This window comes from Ischnura elegans, chromosome 3 (genome assembly GCF_921293095.1).
Source record: "Ischnura elegans chromosome 3, ioIscEleg1.1, whole genome shotgun sequence".
Lineage (NCBI taxonomy): Eukaryota > Metazoa > Arthropoda > Insecta > Odonata > Coenagrionidae > Ischnura > Ischnura elegans.
Window position 1 is genome coordinate 87,622,404 of NC_060248.1, and position 25,434 is coordinate 87,647,837.

General features: G+C 37.2%; 1 protein-coding gene across 3 annotated transcripts in view; it reads left to right on the forward strand.

Annotated features, from left to right (window-relative positions):
• The window catches only part of LOC124156120 (calbindin-32), a 262,639-nt gene that overhangs the window by 98,396 nt on the left and 138,809 nt on the right, over positions 1–25,434 (forward strand). For all 3 annotated transcript variants that reach the window (XM_046530454.1, XM_046530456.1, XM_046530455.1), the window contains one exon: positions 2,645–2,900. In XM_046530454.1, the coding sequence (XP_046386410.1) occupies positions 2,735–2,900 (166 nt within the window). In that variant the 5' untranslated portion in view covers positions 2,645–2,734. The remainder of the gene's footprint in view (positions 1–2,644; positions 2,901–25,434) is intronic.

Below are 25,434 nucleotides of genomic sequence, written 5' to 3' on the forward strand. Positions count from 1 at the left end.
TTCAGAAATTGCAAGTTTTTAAGTTGTATACCAAAAAAATAATCAGTCACCTATGATGATGATGAGTTTGCTAAAACAAGCAAAAATTTTACTAAGCCCTTTGAATTCATGTAGAAAAGATCCATCCGATATTTTTAGCTACGGAACCACAGCTATTTGGGTGATACAGATCTCGTAATAGGGAGATTTGGGTGAGAAGAACGATTAAGTTGAGCTTCATTTTTTACGAATATGTTTCTTTTTTCTGTGGGATAGTCGTCATTCATATTATTTTTTATTGAAACATTAATGTTTTTAAAGACACTTTTATGGTGATAATTTCTGTTAATGTCTAGGAGTGGTCGGGGCCTAAGGACAGATTGCGTTGCTCAGAATGTATTAAATATTTCCTTGAGACCAGTATGCTCGCAGAGAAATCCAGAACCCAAGGTATGATAAGCTCCTCCTCCATAATTCAAAAAATCTGCGGTAAACATAGTATCTCCGTCCATCTGGGAGAAAACTCCTCTATGAATCGTTTTTGTTGTACCCCTCAAACTTGAATTTGATGGTATCCTGGTTATTTCCAGAAATCTGGAATCCATCAAACTTCCATTGTGATTCTAAAATAAAAGTTACGGTGCCTCATGTAGGTACTATTAGTGCTCTATGCATCCGCACTGCTATGACGTACGATCAGTTATTTTAGGAAAATACGGAGCTATAATTTTTATCATTTCATATGAAGTTTGCAAAAACATTGTGGATTTTAATGTTCAAATAAATATTATATGAGTTCTTAATTCTATTGCTTCCTGAACGGAATTTTGGCGTTACTGCGAATACTGCGTCTTTTAATATATCATTGAAAAAATTAAAGGCAATATATTTAATTTCTCCCAATTAAAGGAATTGTTTTACCAGTTATTTTATGGAGCAAATTTAATACATCTATATCTATATGATACATTGCTTTGAAGCGCCTTGCAGTTTTTATTTCAAATGAAACTGATTACATTCTCACTTCATCATGACACGTTGTGAATCCATAGCCTGATAAAATAATTTAAGCTTACCACTTGCATTATTTAAGCTTGTTTTTATCTATATTTCTTTATCTGTTAAGATCTTCAGCGTATTCTTGACTGGATTGTCTAAGAAGACTTTAATTCAAATTGACGATGTTTAGCGTAGTTAGAAATCAATATTTCCCATTTAAATGCTACAACTCCTATGTAATTGTTCAGACCATTACGGGAGGTCTTACCCTAAATAAATAAACTGTTACTAAGCGCACGGGTGCATGTACCACAGAAGATCCCATATATGAATTGAAGTAAGTTTGACCGCATTTCCATATGTTATTTTATTCAGTGTCATAAATTACTTCATCTATATTTTATTTTATTTTTTCGGCGCTCACAGTTTTATTGCCTTTATGAGAAGAAAAAAGGCTTAAAAGTCAGCTGGTATGAGAAATATTACCATCGATGTCACATTTAAACCAAGCCATTGTCAATTCCAAAAACTAAAGTGAGAAAAAACCGTGTGAAAATATTAAATTTGCGATAAAAGGCATGTGTCATTGCAAAAACTGAGTGATTAATAAAATTTTACAATAGTAAAAAAACAGCTAAAATTAGAGCAACTTTTAAAAATTGCTAAAATGATATAATGCTGCAATCAAGCTGAAAATCAGAAATCCGATTAATATCAAAGCCTCGTGTAAATAATTAAAGCGTCTGGGTTTAACGGTTTATTCCGTCGCGAATTCATAAAAAAGTCCATTCACGTTCATGATTATTCAATTGAGCTTGACCACCTTCTGATGCACTTTTTATCCAACAATATCTCTTTAAACATTAAAGAGGTATACTTTTTTATTGACGTAAAATCGACGTTAATCTGTAAATATCGATAATAATATGAATAAAAAATAAATGCTGATTGTTCTTAGCTGGAATGATACTATTTTGTGGATGTATTAGCTTCTCAATTTGTTTGGCTTAATACCTAGCCAATTCTACTGATGAAGAGCCTGTGAGTTGCAACAACGGAAGCTATGTTTACGTGACGCTACCTAATTTTATCTCCTATTTGATAATTATAGTTTCTTATTTATGGGAGATTTTTTGAATTTTTTTATTATCTAATTCTCTTTCAGCTAACTTTTGACTTTTTCAATCCGTAATTCAGATATTTTTATGACATAATCAAAATTGATGAATTTAATGAACTATATACTCACCAAGCAACGTTGGCTAGCATAAAAATATTAAGGAACTAAAAATTTCTTTTAAAATCTCAAATAATTAACGGCACATATGAAATATGTAAAGGTTTATGCTTGGCTAACTTTGAGAATGAGTTTAATTATTTAAAATGTCGGTACTACACCCTGATATTCATTATTCAAATCCTAGGATAAACTTATGAAACACCACTACCCTGAATTTTTGCATGCTTGTGGCTCAGTCAATGCCGAGATCTAATCTACCCAAATCAACATTCAGGTTGAAGATTTGAGCTGAATTCATGCTCAATAGATATCCCTCATGAAATAACCCCTGAAAACTCCTTCAACTTACGCGTGAAAACCATTGAATTACCATAGATTTGTATATTTCATGGAAAATTTATACACGTATTCCTGTTTTTCCTTCAGAGCGTGTAAGGCAAGCCACTACCTGCGCGCAACCTCGACCTTCGTCGCCGTATAATTCGCACCAGAAAGCACCCAACCCCCGGACATAGGATGTCTGCTTCCGAGCGAGCGGCTGCAGCCGCGGCTGCCGCCAAAAAGCTGAACTTGGACAAGGCGACCAACTTCATGCGGCAATTCAGAGACCCTCAGAGCCGAGAGCTGAAGAAGCTGTCCGCCAATCAGTTCATGGAAGTTTGGAGCCACTATGACAAGGATGGTGAGTTGATTATATTTGCTACTTTTCGCTGTTTTAAGAAACATTAATAATATTTTTTTTCTGGCTAGGGCAACGATTTGGAGTCATAACCAAAATCTAGGGAGCGTCAATTAAAACTTTCACGCCTATAAAAAGTTTAAATTTGGCTAGTCAATTGTTTTTAATGGCAAGATATGCCTCCTTATCTACTCTGCCCATTGTACATAGCCCTACAAATTTGTGACGCGAATGCAAAGTATTTCATTTTGCGGGCTTCCACTTTTTTAAACCAAATCGATATGCAGTGTCGTTTTACTATGCCTCTTTCTAATTTTCCTCGATTTACGAATAAAATTGAGGAACTTTTCAATTTTTTTTTTCTCCCAACAGGAATTTATTCTAAAGGTCGCACTCAAAACTTCTGGAACACGCATCACTCCAGCTTGAGCAGACGTGTTTTGTAATTTTTCACGAAGTATCATTCGTCGATCTTTTTCCATCATCTTGAAATATTAGGAGCGTGTAGATTAAACCATTGGCAACATTTTCCGATTGCTCAAAATATAAATTTTACCCTACAAGAAAATATTGAGGTAAAAATATGGTTTAAGCATATGTTATCAATAATCTACTGTGTATTCTCTGAAAATTTCAAGACGATATCGTAAGTATAAAACAAGAAACAATTCACACAAAAATGTCCGTAGGGCAAGTATAAAACTTTTTAATGGCAACTTACCTGGAGGTAAATTTTGTATAATATCTCGGACCAATGAGCAAAATATTTCAATATTCACCGCTCGATCGCGCGGCACTGTAAAATTGCTTTTTAAAAATTTTTATTGTTCATAGGACTGCCGCAGAACATTTTTTCTTATTTGCATTTTACTTTAAATAAAGGTCTTATATTTTCTAGACCAACGACCACTCCACGTCAAGTTTATGCATTTTTTTACCTTAAATAAACATTTTTACGGAATGGCTATGGAAAACAAGAAATTTTTAAGGCCCTAAGTAGATTCAACATATAACAAAAGAGTTGCCCGGATGAGCTGCCTGAAAAAGCGCTGTCCAAAGCCTTAATCCCATATGTGTCAACCATATCTGGTAAGATCCACCGCATTCTACGACGGTATAACATCAAAACCATCCATCTGCCACCACCTAAATTAAGGCACCGCTTGGTGAGGGTGAAAGATCCGATCGGTATGAAGACACCGGGGGTGTATGGAATACCTTGTGAATGTGGTAAAATATGTGTGGGGGAGACAGGCTGTACGATTGAGATGAGGCTAAAAGAACACCGAAGATTTTTCAGATTAGCGCAACCAGAAAAGTCGGCCGTGGCGGAACACAGCATTAAAGAAGACCGTGCTATTAGATGGGAAGATACAAAAATCCTTTGCCACGCACAACTTTACTGGGACCGCATAATTAAGGAAGTAATACAGATCCGCCTCAATCCCAAAAATTTCAATCGGAATACCGGCTTACAGCCAATCGGACGACACCTTAGCCTCATTGTTGTCCTCGGTAAGCGGTCGATCTGGTTCAGTGTGAAATTGGACTTCCATAAAGTAACACAGCCTTGAGGATGGGAGACAATTCGTCTCCCGAAACGTCGGCTTGCATAAAAGCATTAACCTGGCTGAAAACCCGAAAAATATTCGTCACAAGTATTCACCAGTAAAAGTTAAAATTGTATATCATCCATTTTAAGTTGTTTTAAACGGCCAAACACCCTTCCAAAAGTTACAACTCCATGGTAACAACAAATTAAGTTGTAGTGAATGGGGCTAAATACGCCGTCTTCAGTTCTTGTGCAATTCCCATATTTACTAGACGGCGCGGCGGTGCAAAATGCCTTTCATGTGCTGTCTGTCCTTTTGTGAGTCGTGCCCGGAAGCTTTGTTCACATCTCCTCCCTCAAGTTCCACGTCAACTTCCCGCCCGGCGTTCCGCCTCTTTCCCTTTCTCTTGGCCCAGATTAACGCGTCGTCCACCTTTTCAGATGCTAATGCCCTCGGGGTTCCCCTCGGCTCGCCGCCACTTCCCGCCGTCATCCCTGGGAGGCGCCACTCTCACCGCATCGCCCTACAAAATGCCTTTAGACTTTACCCTTTCACGAGTACCTTCATTCATTATGACCGCCCTCCATAATCTCATGAAATTATCTCTCTTATCGTTGGTCAATTTTTCTACCACAACTTCTGTATTGTACTTTTTGACTCTCGTAATTTAATTTAAAACATCCACTATTTAAAAAAAAATATTTTGGCAATATCAAGGAGGCTTGTGGATGAAACGTAAAGTAAGCTTAAAGTACTTCATACGCATTTGTCTTTTAGTGTGACAGAGTTCACCTTGTGCAATTCCCCACGTTCAGTTCTTGGCATTCCATAAATTACTTCCTGTTAAGAATACGCACGGTATCAGTCTCTAAAACTCCTTGGTATCAAATATACCTGCCACTTGCTGTCAGGTTTTTAGTGGCTGAATCCAGTGTAATAGCCATGAATTTCGTTCGGGAGGGACCCAAAACCAGGGGGGGAAGTTTTTGAAAAACAGGGTACCAAGTAATGAGTTTACAACTAAAATTTTAAAACTTTTCACAGTCAAAAAAACTTCGTAAATTAAACAAAAAAACTTCAATTGTTAAAGGAATATTTTGTAATTTCATGATTTTGTTTTCTTAAATGAAGGAGAATAATTGTGTTTTTAAAGTAAAATCTGATGCTTTCCTGGCGAATATGTTCAAAAAAGGCAATTCGGGCTTCCAGCCGGGTGGTCTCCCTCCATTCTGCCGACGTTTCGGAACCCGACTCGTGTTCCGAAACGTTGGCAGAATGGAGGGAGACCACCCGGCTGGAAGCCCGAATAGTCTTTTTTGAATTGTGTTTTTATATTTCGGGGAGGGGGGTCCGGACCCCCCTCCTGGCTACGCCACTGGCTCGATCCACCAGGAATCCATGCCCACAGACCCAAGTGCCACACGAACAGGCACACAAAAGTGTCCTCGGGGAAATGATGCACGGTACCAATACCTTGACGCTGATTATGAGTATTTTAAAGTGAAATATTGAGATCTTTTTATCCGATAGGAATAAATTTAAAGGTACATCTTCCAGAAATGGAACCAGAGAATGGATTTAAAATATTTTTCACATTTTACACGATACATGAATGTTTCTTGAATTTTATCTTCAAGCGTAATTTATGCTCGACGCACATAGTGATTGGATGTAACAATTACCTAATCATTCGAATTATAAATTTTATTGGATGAATATAAAATCTGTTGTATTACCATGTCTTATCTTCGTTGGTTTGAATGTAAACGATAGAAAGGTTTGTTCAGAATGCAAATCGTTGATTGCGATCACTTTTGTCTCGAGGGCTATGTTTTATAGAAGAAAGGGAAATCTGCCAACGGATGACGAAGGTATCATTGTTGAATTGATGTTTTGAAGGATTAAGGGTTTCCCAATTTGAACTGGTCCCCAATGATTCATGTATCGCCCATTATGATCGCGCTTTATTTCCTCACTTGAGGGCAGGCCATTCTCGTGAAAGACCACCGAGTACCGAACGCTCTCTCCCTGCCAAATCCATCGAGATTTAATCGCTGTGTGCTCACAAAAGGCCGTTATTGTCTGGGCAAAAAATTCTAATAGGCTATTAAATTGTGTTTTGTAGTAAACTTATTGCCTCATAATCGGCATATTATTGTCACTTCTTTCGCCAATATAGAGAATATGAAGCTAACTATCTATTCTTTCAACAATTCATCTCAGTAATTGTATCGCTTCATCAGCCCCAGAATTAGTGTGTGATTTCTAAACAGATTCCTCAGAATCTCAATCGAGGAAATGTATTCTCAATTTCTTAGGAAATTTTAGCGTAATGACTTCTTTCCAGCATCACAACGGTTATTAAAATGCAATGAAGACTGAAATGAAATGAAGTGTTGGGGGAAGGACGAATAAAATTATTTTGCAAATTTATTACCAATATTTAACCTCCAAATTAGGTGATCAAGCAATAGAGTCAAGGAAATTTTTAAAATTTACGGCGTCCTTTGAATTTAAGTTATAAAAATCGATGGAAACTCAAGCTACTCTGCCTAACTATCAATTTTTTCTGCTGAATTGTCTCTAAGTGACGATTTATTTTTAAGAAAAATTCTCGAAAGTGATACATTTCAAATCACCAAATCCAAACAATTCAAGTAAATAATTAGCTCATTCAGCGATTGATTGTATTTATTTTAGGCCTAAAACGTTGCGTCAAAACATCCGTGCTCAGCTCATTTTCCCTATCCATTTTGTCATGTGTCTTCAATTTTGTATCATGGATTTCCATTACCGCTAAGAGCTACTTGAGTATTTACAAAGAGTTTGATGAAATGAGGGAGGCATTTAATTCAAATGAAAGTGCTATTTCGTGTTTGTTTCGAGGAATAAATGAGGATAAATGCAAATACCGAGCGTTCATCAAATGCTTCGGCCATTACTCATATCCTTTGAATCTCCGCCTCCTCAGTTGCTATATTTTTGTTCCCAATCCGCTCGCCAATCTAATGGATATATTATTTTTCCGCCATTGATCGTGGATAATAAAAACTTTACCCATTTACGACATTAAATAAAAGTGATTTTTTTATCTTTCCTTAATTCAAGCTTTCCAAACGTAGGAAAGCACTATACAATTTTTTCATTGTAAAATAAAATATTCTTATCAATGATAAAGTTGACAATGCTAGAGCTTTTCTTCAATACTTTTAAGAAAATCGTAAATTTAAAACAAAATATAATTTGCATTCATCACTTTAAATGATTTATATATTCCTAATATAGGATCATATGACAGAATAAATCACCCGTGTCGCCACACGGCCTGGTTGAATGGTCAAGGAAATCGGGTTTGATTGCTCTCTAATTACGCCTTTATCTGCATATTGTTTCGCGAATCATATAATTTCCATAAATTTGCGTAAATGAGAAAATTAGGACACCAGGAGTTAAAAATGCGGGATGTGAAGTCAGAATGAGCGATTCCTATGGCTTGTATGTGACATTTCCACATCTCTCGTTACTCATGTATATTTTCTGTGTATTCATTGTAGCTCATATCAATAAACTCCTTTTCTGATATTCTTCACCCATCTTCTAGGTTACCGTAATTTTATGGGCAGACACCTGTAATAATTTCCTGCATTAGAAATTATTTTATCCTTAAAAATAGATATATAGATAGATTATCTTCCGTAAAAATACATTACACATACAGAAATTTTACGTGTTGATTAGTGCGTAATGGAACCTTTGGGTGTATAATCATTTCTAAAACTGCCGCTCTACTAACTTCATCCCCTATTATTTCTGACCTCAACATTCGACATTCCTTCTAGCGTATTCATTAGTGAACATTTGCCACCGCCCAAGCGGAAATGCACGGGGAAATTTGATATCCCTTCCAGCTCGAGGAAGGAAAAAAAAGAATACTTACAGTTCACTGAACGCGGGTAATCCGCTCTCGACTCAAATCGAAAATGGTGCGATTTCGCATTCGCCTTGGGGAAGGAAGGACGCAAGGCAGGCGAGAGCTTTGAATGATGGACTCCGACTTCAGCAAACCAAGCCGCTGGGATTCCCAAAGTATCTACCCACACGCTCCGTGGAAATTTGTTTGGGAACGGAATAATGACAATACGAGGATTGGGAGGGAATCTTGAACCCAATTTCTGACAATCGAGTGAGTTCTAGAGCCCGAAGGTCGGCCGTGGATAGATAATAACAGTTTAAATGTTTGATATATTTTTATCTTCTGGATATCGCAAGTCTCTAAAACAAACGTTTTACTCTTTTTGGTCACTTTTGCACCGTTTTTCCTTAGTTGGGGAGAATATGATTGAATTAAGGCCCTAATGATGAACGTATCCTATTACCAATCGGATCGTAGATGTAAGATATAGATAAATGGGATAAAAATTTCTGAGTTCTGTCTGATCTATTTAAGTCCAACCTGAGTTTTGACTTCTCTGAATCCATTTTTCAAGTTCCTTTGCTGTCGCTATCTCATACATCAAGAAGAAAATGGAAAATGAACTCACTGCGGGATATCCAGTTTTACAGTTCAGGAGATAGGTATTGAAGAGAGAGACTAGCAAAATAAAAAGGCAGCTTCATTTTTGATGCTTTCGTGGAAGTTACTCTTTTTTTGTATCGAGCATAAAAAATAGCAAGGAACATTTTCACCCAAATAATCATTCCTTAATAACCTAAAATGTGGGTGATTAGGTGATAAACTAGTCAATGTAAATCATATGAAATCCATCGGCTTTTTAGATTTTGGAGTTCCACGAAGAAGTGCACTAAGGCTGTTGATTTTGTTGTCGTGACAGGTTAACAACCTCAGATAAGATGAGGTCTGATCGATAACACTGACATAGTTAGGATTTCTAAATTTAAAAAAGTGTCATTAATTTTATTATTTTTATTAAAACCAATGTGATTAATCACTGATTATCAAGTTAATAATTTTTACTCCTCTACAGAGCTTGAATTTCACTATCTGCTGAAAAATTAATTATTCATCTCATTTATCCTAACTATCCTAATCAATCTGCTCCGATAAAATCACAATGAGATCTTTACATCAGTTTCAAAAATTTATAACAAATGATCTCACACATCCATGTAATGAATAGGGGCAACCTATCCTGGCGGGCCTCGACCCCACGACCTATCGGTACGGGTGGCGAGGATTTATCCCCGGCGCCACCGAGGCCGATTAATTTGGAAACCCTGACTTTGAAATGCAATTATCTTTAAAACTGTTGATGAGGCGTTAGCGTCATTTTTTATTTAATGGAAAGTAATTAGCATTAGCAAACTCTCTCAGGAGGGCTTAGTTCCCTAAAAATTAAGCTGTAAACAAACTAGACCTTAATGGGAAAAGCATGTGCCTCTTTCCAAGTGGGGTCAAACTTGTTCACCCAGAAAAAGTTAACGCATTCAACCCCTGTACCTCTCAATTTTTAGCGATGCTGCGTAAGTACATCGTCAGTATAAACAAAATTTGAATACTCCGATAAATAGGAGCGGTAATCACTAAAAACGGTGCGTGGGCTGATGAGAGGCTAAGAGGCTATGAAGAAAGATAAACACGCCAGTGTTATATCATTACGTTGGCATATTTTTTGAAAGGCATATCGGCAACCGAAAGAGGGATATTAACCTTTTATTCCTGGTAAGATGGAAAAGGTTGGCTTAAGTATTAGGCTTGAAGTATTTAACCTTCTCAAAACTTTTCTGGGCTGGTTTATTCCACCCGTATAAGAAACCTCGTAACTGGTTTGCCTCCACCGAACTTAGGAGCCAAAATTCCAATAAGTAAAGGTCACTGAAGTTGCTGTAGCTTCACGAACCATTTTATGATATATATTCTCAATTTGATCAATGCTTGGTTACAGTTACAAGGTATTAGAGACAATGATGGCATTAAAACCAATATCATGAAGTCATGGATTACAAATTAATTCAAATTAAAATACGATAGATATTCTAGTGGTTGTAGAAGAAACAATCCCATTCAAATTCCAACCTAAATCCAAATAAAGACAACATTTTAGTGTATCCAAACAATTAAGAAAGCCTTTCTAATCAGGATATCAAATCTTTTAGATCATTGGTAGGAGGCTTATTAAAACCATGGGTCCCATTGACAGAATCATGAGTAAATTGAACTGCAGAACTCAAAAAGTAAAAAAAATACAATACAGTCCTTTACGATTTTCGTCCGAAAATATGTATTTATAGGAAAAGAGTGGTAAGTTAGTGTAGTTGTATTCAGCTGAGATTAAATTTATTTTCAAAATACTCGCTGTACTAAGAAGAAGAGGGAGGCGAGTATATTGTAAATTAGCAAATTAGAAGTTTTTGTAGGGTTATGACGAGAGATAGAACTAGCGATTACTCGTTGACGGTAAAGGTTAAGAGTGATAATCATTAAGTCACCAAAAGGTGGGATATTAAGATAAAAAATGGTAACACTCCCTGTATAATCACTTCATTAGAGGAAGGACACGAGATCTGAGAAAACCCATAACTTTTAGACGGTAAATTTTTGCCTTTTTTTGGAAATGATATGCTTTCGTTAGTCGCCATTAAGAAATTGTAACTTATCCGTTAGCTTATTGAGTAATCTTTATTTATTTGGCATTATGTAAATATATTATAGTTTGTTCTAGAGCAGTCAAGATTTTATAATTTTAAAAAGAGTTGACAAGGGTGCAAAAAAATATCAAGCCACACTTCTAAAATTCCGAAAGAGAAAAGGAGACAGTTAAGCGTGAAAGACAGGGAGAGGAAGTGGTGGTGGGCGGATAGAATGAGAAAAAGGATGCGATCGTGATGATGAAAGAGTTGATTGAATGAAGCTATCCCTCCTCACAGTCTCCCCTGTATCTGTCTCTCAAAGGGTGCGAATAACGAGGGAAAGGCGGAGGAAATTCGTAAAACTAATAAATTTTTCTAAAATTGAATGAGCCTCGATAAAAAGAGAAGGTAGATTTAAAGTGAAGGGACGTGTCAAGAATGTGAGGGGTGAATAAATGTCAATACATTTTTGAAGAGTTATTTTCGCCATTGACTTTTGATTGCTGCAATTCATCAGCGGACTCCGATATCGACGATAGGAATCGGAAGACCAAATACTCAACCACTCCTCTGTCATTCATTACCTTTTTAAGTGATTTTTTTATCCTTAGTCGCCAGTTATTAATTATAACATATGATCATGGACCTATTAATTAGCATCGTTATCGAGAATATTTGACTGTCCCCATTTGCTTCATCAGTTTTTGTTCTAAGCAATCCACAATCGCTCAATCTTTTTATCATAGGGGGTCATCAGTGGTCCAAAATTTAGTACATGGACGTTATCTTCCATTGAAATCAAAAATCATTAATGCATTGTCGATCGCTACTATTAATCAAACCTTGTTCGGTAAAGGGGTGTGAGATGGTATAGTCGGGGAATGGAGAGGCCTGGATGGGGGAGGGACGTGGGGCAGCCTCTTGATTCAAGAGAGTCTCACGTCAAACCATTAATTAATTGCATTGTCCAAGATCCCCACCATAGTTGCATACCTTTTGAAATCTAAATCCGTCATCACAACCTTCTCCTATCCATTTCGTTCCCCTCTCCGTCATATCCCCGCCTTCTTCTTTTCCCATAGCTCTCACCGCTAATATTTCATTGTCAACACGCATTTAGTCACATTCACTTCTCCCCCTCCCGTTATTCCGTCGGTGAAAAAATTTCCAGAGAATTGATGATCTTTTTTCGTCCTCTTCGTGTGACGTTAACGCCTGTTCATATTTATTGGGATTTCTTCTGCTCCGTTGGGTATGCTGAGTATTCGCTGGAATGAGCAAGCAGATGACTTCTATCTCTTTACCGAGTATCTACTCATATAAGAGGTTTTGCACCAGTAAGCTACGTTCATTCGTAATAGTTGTTTTTTTTTCCTAATAGCTGATGCTTTGCAAAAATAGTAATAGTAATTATATATAGCTGTAAGGGTGAAGTTTTCAGAAAATGAAGAAGGATAAAATTTATTTACATTGCACAGAAAATGTGAATAAAATTTATAATGAAAAATTAATTATGCCAAAACCAATAAAAACATTAATGGTATTATGAAAAATGAGTTTTCTGCCTTCATTGCTTTGATCTTTTCCGTAAATATTATACAGTGAAAAAATTGATAAACTAAGTCAGTTTATCGAGCAATCACAAAATTGATAATAATGCCTTTACATCCCATTTAATCTTGTTATTTAAATCTCATTCAAGATTTTTCAATGGAGATAAAATATAATTTGAGCAATGAATGACAAACAATGCATATGAATTTTCCCATCTTTGCAAAAGTACTCCATTAAGATCCATACTTTCAGGGGTTTTGAGTTTTTTCTTAAATCAAAAACCATACCGTTTCTCCAAAGGTTTTGCGTATAAATGGTATTGCTTAAAGGTGTTCGACTCATGATAAGGGGAAATATTTTTAACCAGAGTATCACCGCTTTGGTCACTTTTTCCTTGTTCTAAAGGGATACCATAAGGTTAGGTCATTGACTATTAATTAGTTTCAGGACCTTGTCAAATATATTTAGATGGTTTCAAAAAATCATTTGGCTGACTACCTGATACATTCTTGGAAATCTAAATAGAGTGAGAAAGAATGATAATTTCAAAAGGAAATAACGCCCACATTATCGGGGATGATATCACAGAGTGAGCTTTCACCGTTTGCAGGAAATTATATGAAAGAAGCTCTAGAAAATGAGCTGAGGCAGGACCAACCTGGAAAAGAGGAGATGGCTTGAAATATTTTTTTTAGGAATTCCAGGAAGAATTAAGTCCAATGGAACTCATTGAGTCTGTATTTAGCGTCTTTTTAGGAGGAAAAAAGTACATACCTTATGTCAATGACGAAATTTCTGTATTAATAACTTAACAGAGATAATTCATAGTTCATTAAGATTTAGGTAACTGTCTCGGGTCTAATTTTAGCATTTGACTTTTAGATTACCATTACTGTGTTCCGTTTCTTATTTTAGAATGTTACCTACTTCACTAAGTACTAAATTGAGACTTGTGGCTCATTGAAGAGAGCTTTGTGATTCTTATTGGGGTACACTGGGTAAATTACCGGGTGAAACTTTCGCCCACCTTAATTAAATAGTTATTTGGTAAAAATTACGTAGTGTGAGTTGTCCTAGGGAAAAAGACTAGGTTTAGTCTTGGATGATCGTCACCTTAACCTATGAAAAACAAACTTCGGGTTAAATAACTGATAGAAAATGAAAGAATAAACTTTATTAAGTTTAATAATAAATTTAAAGAAGCACGACCCGGGTTTCATAATGTAGTTACGTGTCAATATACTGGGTCGACCTGGGTCCTGCTTTTTCAAGCATATTAGTGAACCTAACTAACAATAAGTTTATTCTTTATTTTACATAATGGAAAGGTTTCTTACAGTTATGCCTGAAGTCATTAGTTAAATCAATAAGTTATGAAACACGAAATCTGTCCCACGAAGTCACTCAAAAGACGGCTACTTTCTCCTGCCAGGAATAGACACATTTGAATGCTAGAGACCACTTCGGAGCCACATTTACAGATCCAAGGAGCCGCAGTTTGCCAACCCCTGCCCAAGAAAGACCTTCGCTTCTTCACCACTCGCACTGGTCTACCCTCTGCCTTCCAACACTCTCCTCTCCTCCTTTTCTTCTTCTCGTATATATCCCGCCCCTTACTTCTCTCCTCCTTCTCTTCCGCAGCTGCTAATCAAAGCCACTCTCACACCGACACCACTTCGCTCCTGTCATCCTCAACTCTTCCTCCCACCACTCAAGACGTTCGCCAACCCCCCGCCCCGCCTACTCCAGCCTCCCCGAGCTCGTAAACCAACCCCCCCGGTCCACCACATCCTCCACTCAACTGCCCCCCCCCCCACCCCACAACCAACCCGCCCTACTTCCTACCCGCAGTGCCGCAACCACCTCGTGGCCCCAACCCTGAACGCGAAAACTTTCTCGCTGCTCAGACCCGACCCGCTTCAAAATCTTCTCCCTTCCTCCAGCCTGCCAGGATACAGCTTCACCTCTCCCCAACAAATCTCCTCCCACGCCCTCCGCAGCTACCAGAATCATCGCTCTGCAAACATATCCCTTGCATTTGCCAAGCGTTTAAGGGGCTTCTCTCCCTCTCTCCGCGGCTGGAAACTCTCTCTTCATGTTTCGAACGGGTTGGCAGGTTTATTTGTTCCTCCTCAACCTCGCTCGGTAGATACATTTGTCACGGAATTTTTTCCCGGTCTCGACGAGCTCACGTCGGTTGCGGGAATCATTCGTTGGGAAAGGGGAGACAAATAGTGCAGCCTAACTACTATCATTTATTTCACGAGCTGATGAATGAGAGAGAATTAGACTGAGGTAGTGATGCCACGCTTGATTTACTATAAATTTTCTATTTGTTTGTCTTTTAACTTGCTTTTCCGAAATTTATTCCACCAAGCTCAATTTTTGTTTTAAAAATCTTTTTTTTATTCGTTTGCTCTATGTTCTGGTTGACAAATTCAGGTGTTACGTAGTGGATTTCTACCGGCAATTATTTTTCCCGCTTTGCTTCGGAGAATGGATATCCACGGTAGCATATTTTCCCTTTGTTTTTTTGGCTATACGACGAATAGATGAATTATTTATTCACTGGATTGGTACGGCGCTTGGTGTTCGTGAGAATTAGTTGTGATTTTGATACTTTGATCCTATCAACCTATTACTTATATGCATTACATTCTATTTTTGTAGTAATTCTATCATTTCCTGCTAACGTATATGCAGTTTAAGGGCAATTGTTTATCCCTTTTTTAGCTAGTGCACCACTTTTGGACCTAACATTAAATGTAAATGCTAAGTGTACACATTTAAAATCGAATTCTCAATGTATTAACCGGGCAATACCATTCCATTCACATAAGAATATCATGACGTGACTATGAAGTGAGACAAATGAATTCCCTAAGGATCAACATTAAATTATTTCACCCATATCATTGTAATAATCAATGAAAACCGCGGGGACATAATATGGAAACATGAAGATAAATACGGCACAGGGCACAGGATTTAAGACTACCGTTTTTTCAGTTGAATTGCCATATCTCATCAAAATGGGGAAAATGATATTTTTGTCTAGATGAACAGTAATACATTTGCATTTTGGATCCCTTCAGGCGAAAAACTTCGCCTTCCACATCTCGGCATATTTCTCCATCAGCCCTTTATTTTGAGTGTCCATAAATTCCAATTCCCTCCCCGTCTCTTTACTTTTCTTGGCCTTCACACGCAATTCCACTTGGTTTCAACTCTCACCCCTCGGAGCAAGCCCTAATCTACACCTTTCCCTCCAACGAAGCTGACTTTTCTCCTCTCGCAGATCTTGGCCGTTAAAAACGGCGGACTCCGCGCCAAGGCCAGCCTCCCCGTCGCTAGGCAGTGTCGCTCGAGGCGTAGGAAGGTGACGGGTGCAGCCCATAGGCAAGGCGCGGGAAGCGAGAACGGGTATAAGTCACCGAGAACAAGATTAGGTCTTCCTACGCTCTCTCCTCGTGATGAATAAATATGGAGCCAAGTTCACGGCATTCCCACTCCAGAGACGAAATGTTATCAGATTCGCAGTTAATAAAGTTGCCTCTGAGAAAATTCTACGTAAGCCACGTTTCTCATCCTGGGTTTCGGACAGTGAAGGGTTCACTCCAGAAATACCGAAGGTTACGGTAGTACGTCGAGTGGCTGCTTGTATGTACTCATGAAATATAGATGCATTAATCTATCAGAAGGTTTCGTGCTATCACGTGCCTATATTTTTATTTAATGTTTTTGCTATGCTATTACATTAAATAATCTTTTTGAGTTCAATTTCGTTAAATTTACTGTCATTATTCTTAAATATATTCTTATTACTATTTGAGTAACCAAATTTCATTCTTGCGGAGATTTCAAGCTACCCGGCTGTCAATCCACTCTTCTCGACGTATTTTAATAATATTATAGAAAATTATAGCCAAGAATAGGTGACTTTGTATGCATAAATCATTAAAACTAAATCACAGAAAGTCAAATACACAACGTGAACATGAGCAATATTTAAATTAAAAGTAAAATATTAAGCAGGTGTATGTATCAATTATATAAAGATTGAAAAAGGTAGTGAACTATCAAAGAACAAATCAATTAATTTTTAACGGTTTTCTCTTCCTTTAAGCCTTAAAAATGATTTTTGATGAAGATTTTTCATGGAATGTCTGCAGAAGCAGAATCAGTAATAAGACCTAGCAGCAAGTTAATCGTTACATTTTCCAGTGATTTTATTTAATTCACGTAAAAATATTTGAAGCCGAAAAATAAAAATTATAAATGTTCTTCTTTGTGAAATAGTTCCGAAGTGAAACTGTGAATGATAAAATTCAAACGGCAGACAAGAATGAATCGTCAATCACCCTCTCAGCCTTTTAACACTTATTTCTAGTTTCCCCTCACCATTTCCGCGCTTTTTTCTTCTCTTTGTGGCAGTTTGATGGAAAAAAGCGTAGTGGTGGAAGGGGGAGGTTCTGACCTAATATGTGAAGACATTTATCCGTCTGGAGGCAATGAAGACTGCCTTATTGCCCAGCAATTAACCCCCGCCCTATATATTCTCGCGCCATTTTCTTTTTCCCTACCCTCCTTATCTCGCTAATCTCCTCCAAAATAATTCCCCTTTTAGCGTCTGGAAGATCCTGTCTCAATTATCTATCTGCTTTATATGCACCTGAAGTAAGAAGGGAGCTAAATAAAATGGCTTTCTAATTTCTGCTTAATGCTTTAGAAACTTGGGTTTAAATGCAAAGGCGATTAGCCCAATTTTACTTTTTAAATCTCCATTAAGTACTAGTTATTTCAAGGAATCGAAAGACATAAATAAATTAAACAATAGAATACCGTTAGATAATGTATCAGTTTACTTTTATTAATGTGATCTATTAAAATCAATCTTGTACAAGAATATTTGACAAATGTTTCCCGTATCCATCTAATTGTAATGCTTATCGTCAATATTGAAAGTTTTTCGTAAATCAAATAAATAATTTACATAAATATATTCGGTTGCACATCAACTACTAATATACATAGAAATATATGCAGCTATTAAAGCGATGGGAAAGTTTTACTCATTATCGAACATTCGGGTACACCAAAATATTCATATTTTCAGCCACATGTCCAGGAGGAGAAGAAGAAGCTAGAATTATAGACGGGAAAATATAAGTCTTTAAAATAAGTTCTTCTGTGTATTTTTTTTTCATTTTTGATTTCATTTATGGTAAGCATGCTGCTCAAAATATGTATTTGAGCTAAAAAGAGTTTTCCTGCAATGCAATTATTTTAGGCATGTACAAGATCCTGATCCTAAAAACTGATTAGTAACTTAAAATCCATCTGCGAGGGCGTGCTTTTGAGTTTTCACCTAGGTCCAGCAATGGCAAATCTTTGAACTTTCTGGATGTATTTACGTCATATCCTATTTTTCCTAATTTAAACCCATAATTATTTTCTTCGCCCGAAATTCAAGTTATGATAAATTATATAACTTAGCTAAAAGGAGTATGCTTTGAAAAAATTATTTCTTCACAAATGCATAAGATTAAAAATCGTAAAAATTGAGGTGTATTTATAAATACTGCAACAAGGGCGTGATTTTGAGTTCATCTAGGTTCTAGAGACGAGTATCGTCGAGTTTACGTGTTATATTTATGACATATCCTATTTTGTCCTTTTCATGAAGCCGGAATCATTTTTTCACGGAAATGCAAATCGTTATAAGTTATATAACTGAGCTAAGAGGAGTATCACAAATGTATAAGATCAATGGTCGTGATAATTGAGGAGTATTTATAAATACTGCAATACTGGGGGGGTGATTTTCAGTTCATTTAGGTCCCAGGGACAATTGTCTTCGATTTTTCTAGCTGTATTAATGAAATATCCTTTCTTTGCCTTTTATATGGAGTCGAAATAATTTTTTTCGTCCGAAATGCAAGTTATAACTGAGCTAATTAGTTATAGTTATAACTAAGTTATAGTTAATAACTGAGCTAAAAGGAGTGTGCTTTAAAAAATGATTTCTTCACACATGTAGTATAAGATTAAAAATCGTGAAAATTGAGGAGCGTTATAAAAGCTTTCAACGAGGGCGTGATTTTGAATTTATCTTGGTCCCAGTGACGACGATATTTGAGTTTTCTAGCTATATCCTTATTTTTCCGTTTTTATGAAGCCGAAGTTGTTTTTTTTTCGCCCGAAATGCAAGTTTTCTGTTATGATAATTTAATCCTCAAGGAGTTTCCGCTTCATCCCGAGGGTCTTTTGATTGTGTTTTAAGTGAGAGCCGGAAATGAAAATTTTCCCTACAGACATCTCACTCCATTCTCCTCTTCATATCCCCCCACACCCCTCTCGCAGGGACCCCTGCTGTGCATTAAAGGAAGCTTTCCTTCCCCCCCCCCCCTCCCCCCAGCTACTCAGCTGAGGGTTTTCTGGAAAGTCCCGTCAACATTATCCGTCGACTCATCCACCTATCACTCACCTCCCAAATCCTCGTGTCTATTTTTTTTGTTTGTGTCGCAAAGTGTAAGATTAGCCTTTCCATCCCAATCTTTCTCTGGGCGTGTTATCGTATACACCGCGCTCACGTTTTGAGCTTGAATAAAATTCTTCTTCACAGATGAGAAAATACGCAGAGGAAATGAAGATTTTAATCCCTTTGGAAAAGTAAATGGTTTTATTGCAGTGAGAGCTTAAATAAAAACTTAGCCCAATACTTTCGTCTGAATTCCATCGGATAGCAATATAATTTATTAAAACCCTTTCTGTTAAAAATCCTATGGAAAATAGCTTTTCTGTTTCCACTTTTTGTTGCACAGAATTAAATTTATTTGTTCTAAAACCCTCAGATTTTGTGGCTACCAGGAAAAATTACTTTCCATGGTTCTTTTTCAACAAAAGATACTCGCAACCTTTTCCAAGCTAAATTTTTGTTCAGATGAAGGACCTACACTCAAGTATGCACTTGGGTAAGGTTTAGTTTTGAAATCGCGCAACGAATAGCCTTTGGCGAGACGATTTTTACTAGTACTCTTACTCATACTTTACTTACTTTAGAAACTGATATGCTCCTCCTAGGGCCATGAAATGCAGGCAACCAAGTACCACCTCCCTAAGAAAGGATTCAGCCATGAATCCAAACGTGTCGAAATATAAAATAAATTGGCCGAATTAAAGTAGCAACTGCATTCTATAACTGTTGTTGTTGCATTCTTTAGTTTTCCTTTTTCATTCAAAGGATGCATAAGTGGTTATTTTATCTATTTTAGTAGACGTATATTATAATGATTTATTTTCTGCATGTAAATCTGATACGATATTCAACTACTGTACTCATAAAACGTAATAGTATAAAAATATTCATTCCATACCTAGATGTAAATAAAATTACAAGAATTACAACCTTCATCGCGCTAAGAAAAGTTTTTAATTACTTCTAAAAAGCATTAATTTATAAATTTAAATCAACCCTGAGTGAATTTTGTATGCTTAGATGGACAAACACTTCTCACTAAACCTTTTAGGACTTTGGCACAGCCGGATGGAATTCGGCCATCGTCGGCAGAAATTTCCGCGCCGTCGTTCCTAATCAAAATTTAAGTGTCAGGGGACGCGGAAAGTTTATACCCCACCGAAAAGTCTTCGGGCCACCGCCTCCACCACTTTCTCTCGTAGGTCTGTTTCCCAGTGTCCTCAGCGACCAACGACGAGGAAAGAGACCTCAATTCTTCCGTGGAGATGAAAAGCAGAAATTTTCCTGCTGGTTCATTTCCCGCGTCTCTCTCGCTGATAATCCTCGCTCCCGAGTGCGAGAGACCCCTGTCCCCACCGGCGCAGAGGGTTTACTTGCGGTCAATTAGGTTGGGTGACACCTCGGACTTGCTGAACTGGCAACTCTTGGGATCACTGTTTGAATAGACCCGAAGGAAATTTCAGCGGCGGCGCGAAGCGAGAAAATCTACCTATCGGCAGCCGCAGAGAGGAAATGACCAATCATTTGCAGACTGATGCATTTTGATGGGTTAAAATAACATATTTAGGTAGTGTATCGAGGCAGTTCTTTCGCATATCGCATTATTTTGTATATTAGAAGTTTTGTATACATACATATATATGAACTTTTCTTCCAATTATTTTAATTTATGCAACGCGTTTCAGCTCTGCAAGCCTCGATCAGGTGCAAGACGAGTTGTAAAAAAAACGTGAGAATAGAGTTTCTACGTATTCTATTTCTTTCATCTCTCGTCAATGAGAGAGGAAGAGTCAAATTGCGGAATAGAGAGAGAGAGAAACAAGCCACACAGGTGGGAAAAAAAGTTTAGTACCAAGCTACTGATCAACTGGTGCACAACGTATTAGATAATTTAAAACTAAAATGTAGATATTGTGTATCATTGATTCGGGAAATTTTGATTATAATTCTACTTGTATAAATATATCGTACCGTTTTATATGTTGAACATAATTTTTTGCCGTGAATTTCCATGAGAAAATGATTACCCAGATCGGGAATGAAACTACGGATCTTTGGCTTTCCGGTCCACTACGCTGACTACTACGCTAACCAGGTTCCTGTTTTCCTAAGGATATTTTACCGAAGACCATGGTACTGGATATAAGGCCCTTGTGGTAAATCTAAGATTTCAACGTGAGGGGTAAGGGCCTATCACCTATGGACCTCGGTACAATTGCCTTGGGAAATCAGAAACTTGTATACCGTAGTGGTTTTCTCAGTGGTCCGAGTATCCAAAAGGCCCGTGGTCTTATACCTGGTCCAGAGTAATTTTTCCTCTCGGCATTCCATGTGAGTTTTATCACCGTCCTCACGGAAGGATTGAATTATTACGCATTACTGCCATGCGCCGATTCACCGCAGGTTTGTGGCTCTTGGCCGGTGGGATACCTCTCAGAGTTCTGATATGCGTTGAAAAGTGGCTTTTAGATATTCATCAATTATTTTATTTTTTTTTAATTTGGTAAGATAATAACTTTCAATGGAAACTAGCCTAAAATTGGCCATCTTAACAATTTTTTCAGAAATAACGGGTGGGAAGGGGTGGCCAACCCATCCAGTAATTTCTGCCCTTCCCCCATTAACCACCCCAGGCCACATTATGACGCATGATGGCTTAATGAAAACAATCGTAAATGGACAGGTAGGGGGGAAGAAAGGCAAGGGACGGCCCTGAACGAGTTAAATAGGACAGATTATGAAGGACGTAAAATAGAAGAAATTCGTCAAACTATGAAAACGCTGGCGGGCAGGAGAGAGGAATGGAGAGCTGCGTCAAACCAATCTTAGGATTGTTGACGAATGATGATGATGATATAAATACGTTTTCCCAAATAAATAAATCAATCTAATTAGTGATCTAGTTCAAATCACTCGCAAATCACACCGAAAGTTTTTAAAATTCTCGTACAGGTGAAAGGTTAGTTTCCTAACACTTTCTGCCACGCACCTATAGGGGCAACTTTCGGGGTAGTATGTGGATTTTGAATTCTGAGGTGAAATTTTCACATAAATCGTACCGCTTCTCTTTCTCCACAGTTCCTGAATGCCCCCCTCCCTATTCCCACAGGCACCGTGGTGAGCTGGCTGTAATATGAGAGGGTTGGAAAGTGCAAGAGTTGTTCGCGTAAATGATGAGAGGATTTATTCTTCCCACGAGAGTCGACCACGTCCACTCATTCCACCAAAGTTAGCTCGCTCATTTTTTTTGTGTAACTGGAGTGAATTTTTAAAGTTGCCATCACTCGCTTTTCACCAGAGGATAATAAGATTTTCCTTCATCAAACGGAGGTTATTATCTAGCTTGACCTAGTTTGGTCCACTTGTAGTGCCCTATTAGTCTAGGGATCATAAAGAGGAATTAATACCTCTTTTATTACATGGATTTTGCATAATGACCCGTATTTTTTTAATATTTCCTGGGGAGTTACTATATACTCTGATAATGTGTATCAAAAATAATGTAACTATTCATTAGTCCCTATTAGTCTATTAGCGAAGTAAATAAAGATGCTACCCATTTAGGTAATAATTTTTCGGTATCATTGAACGAATTCCTTTATATGGTAAAATAATTGGCTTTGAAGGCTATTCTTTCTTCTGAAGTTTACATCAGGATAAATTATTTTCATTAAAATGCTGTGATGTAGAAAGAAACTAATGGGGAAGATTTTTTAATTGCGAAATAGAATTATATTTTTACTAATTTTTTTACTATTGTAAGTTCTAGCCCAACAATGCTGATTTATGAGCATTCAAAAGATCTATGGACCACATGTCAAAATCATGTGATCAAAAAAGCTGCATCAATGGGTAAACGTTCTTTGGTGCGATTTATTCCTTTGGTAAAGTCTAGCTTTTGTAGAAAGTAACATGATCGATTTGGACTCCATTAATTGGATTCTCTTCAATTTCCTACGGGTATTGGTGCAATATATATCTTGTACCCGCAGGCTACGAACAAAGTTTTTGTTTCTTTACAGCGTGTAGCACGTTAACAACAGCACGTCGTGAGCGAAGTGGCACTCGTGCAAGCTGATTAAAACATTGCGAAGCGTGTTCACGCGTTAACGTCGAAGCGGACGAAGTGCGAAACTCATTTTCCTCTCTTCACTTTAGCCGGACCGCATGGTATGTATCATTCGGGCGCGACTGTCAATCGAACGGACGGTTTTTATTTTTTTTCGTAATTCCTGTCCGCCACAATTGCGTTGTGCGGATATCGACGAGTAAAGTGCATCGTATGCCCTGCCATCAAATGGGATGATACACACCATGTGGTCCTCGGATTCCAGATGGTTTAGCCTGCTACAATCGATTTAGGTTTTATCTTTTTTTCCTCACGGGTCCATGCCCTTATTACCTGGGTCCAAAAATGTTTGCAAAATATGGCTTCTCACGGTGGATCCGAAAATAACTGTTAACGTATCGCACCACTTCACTCGTTGACTACACATCCTCTACTCTTTCACGGTGTTCCTCTTACCATCAAACGCCATCATTTACAAGTCACTTCACTTTGTATGCTGAGTAGTCAAACGCTAACGTGGGCATGCTGAACGTGCATGGCTTGGGGTCGAAATGGGAATTTATTAAGGAGAGAGATTGGCGAAGGGGTAATTGTTCGCTACTGGTGGGCTACGTAGCCAAATGGGGTATTAGCCCTTATAGTGATATTTATATACTATATAGTGAGGAATAGGTTTAGATGGAGTATGTGTGAAGGAAATAATCACAGAGAAATGGAAAACAAAGTCCCAGTATTTCACTATTTAATTCCGAGTGCTGTGGAAAAAAATAAAAAGTAGATTTTTAATATATTATATACTCGCTAATCGAATATAAAGTCTTTCGTTGTGAATTATTTTATTACAGTGTAGGTGGTACAGACCTTTGTACTGCACTGCTATAAACACAATGTACGATCTATCATACGAGAAAAACTCGATATGTTTTGACAGCTTAAGCACACTATTATTGGAATAGGTAAGAAAATTTGGGTACAACCGAAAGTAGAAATGCATTAAATTTTTGTTTAAAATTTCTGAGAAAAAATGCTCGGCTCCATTTTGAGATTTAAAATTTAATCTTCGTCTTCATTTGAACAATTTCAGGCCCACGACTAAAGGAGATATTTCAGAGTAAACTTGCAAGTGTGAGAGTAGAATTCCGGGCTTAGAAGCGTAATTCAGATGCGGTCAAGACATTTTGGAATCAATATTTGTCTGTCATGTTTTTTACTGTAGCTGTTTCTTATTATTTTGCTTAAGCCATATCCTAACCCTGCTATATAGAAATATTTCTGGCCTCACTATAAAAATCGATTATCGAAAATAATCGATTATTGCGACGCTTATGACCGGCCAGATTATCTCTACTTGAACCAACTTCAAACCTTATGTGGGTTAAAATTAACAATATATGCTTAAGATGTGAGTAGTAAAACAGTCTTTGTGTTAATTAATTTTCGAGTGATACATAAGTAATATATGCTCCATAAGAGTTAAGCATTTACATTCTTACTGAATTTATCTTTATCATCAAAATAAAGTTGTATCTTATTTTAACAATCTACCGTATGATGAAAGTTCCACTATTTGCGAAAACTATGGTGAGTGAACATCGATAGAATGCGGTCTGATAGCTTCCAGTAGATATCAGTATACTTAACCTTGAGCCCTTTCAGAAGATTGTTTCATAGTTATTTTCAATCTCTTCTACCATTTTCTTCTAATTATGAAACTCGATTAATGATGTTTCTCTATGTTTCATTTCATTTTATTGAATGTTTTCAGTTACGATTCGGGGAAGCGTAAATTTTCTGAATAAAGTGCTCCACTGCATCAGTGTGTCTATAAACCATTTTATTGCGATTTGTCATGTTGGTTCAAGAATTATTTTTAGTTTGAAATAAATTTCTTACCTCTTAAAATCATTATAAATCCTCTAAATTGGCTGCATTTCTTGATTTTTAAATTTCTATGCAAAAATTTAGGCGGAAAGGTACCTTATCTCAAAGAAATTTTAGTAGTTTAAATATTTTGGAATCAAGATAACTTGACATTGCCCGGTTGTGTGCTAAATGACCATTCGAAACTATTTGAGAGATTTACGTCAACACGCTGTTCGTTAAAAACCTATCCCGAAATTTCTTCTGAGAAGATGGCTTGGTGGGGTAACTGGGTAACACGCCTGATCGGTAATCGGGAAATCCGGTTTAGGAAGCCAAATATTTTTCCTTGCTATTTATATATTTCAGAAACCAATTAAACAATTATTACATAATTTCATTTCAATCTATATTCTTGTCGTTGAGCTGCTGAAA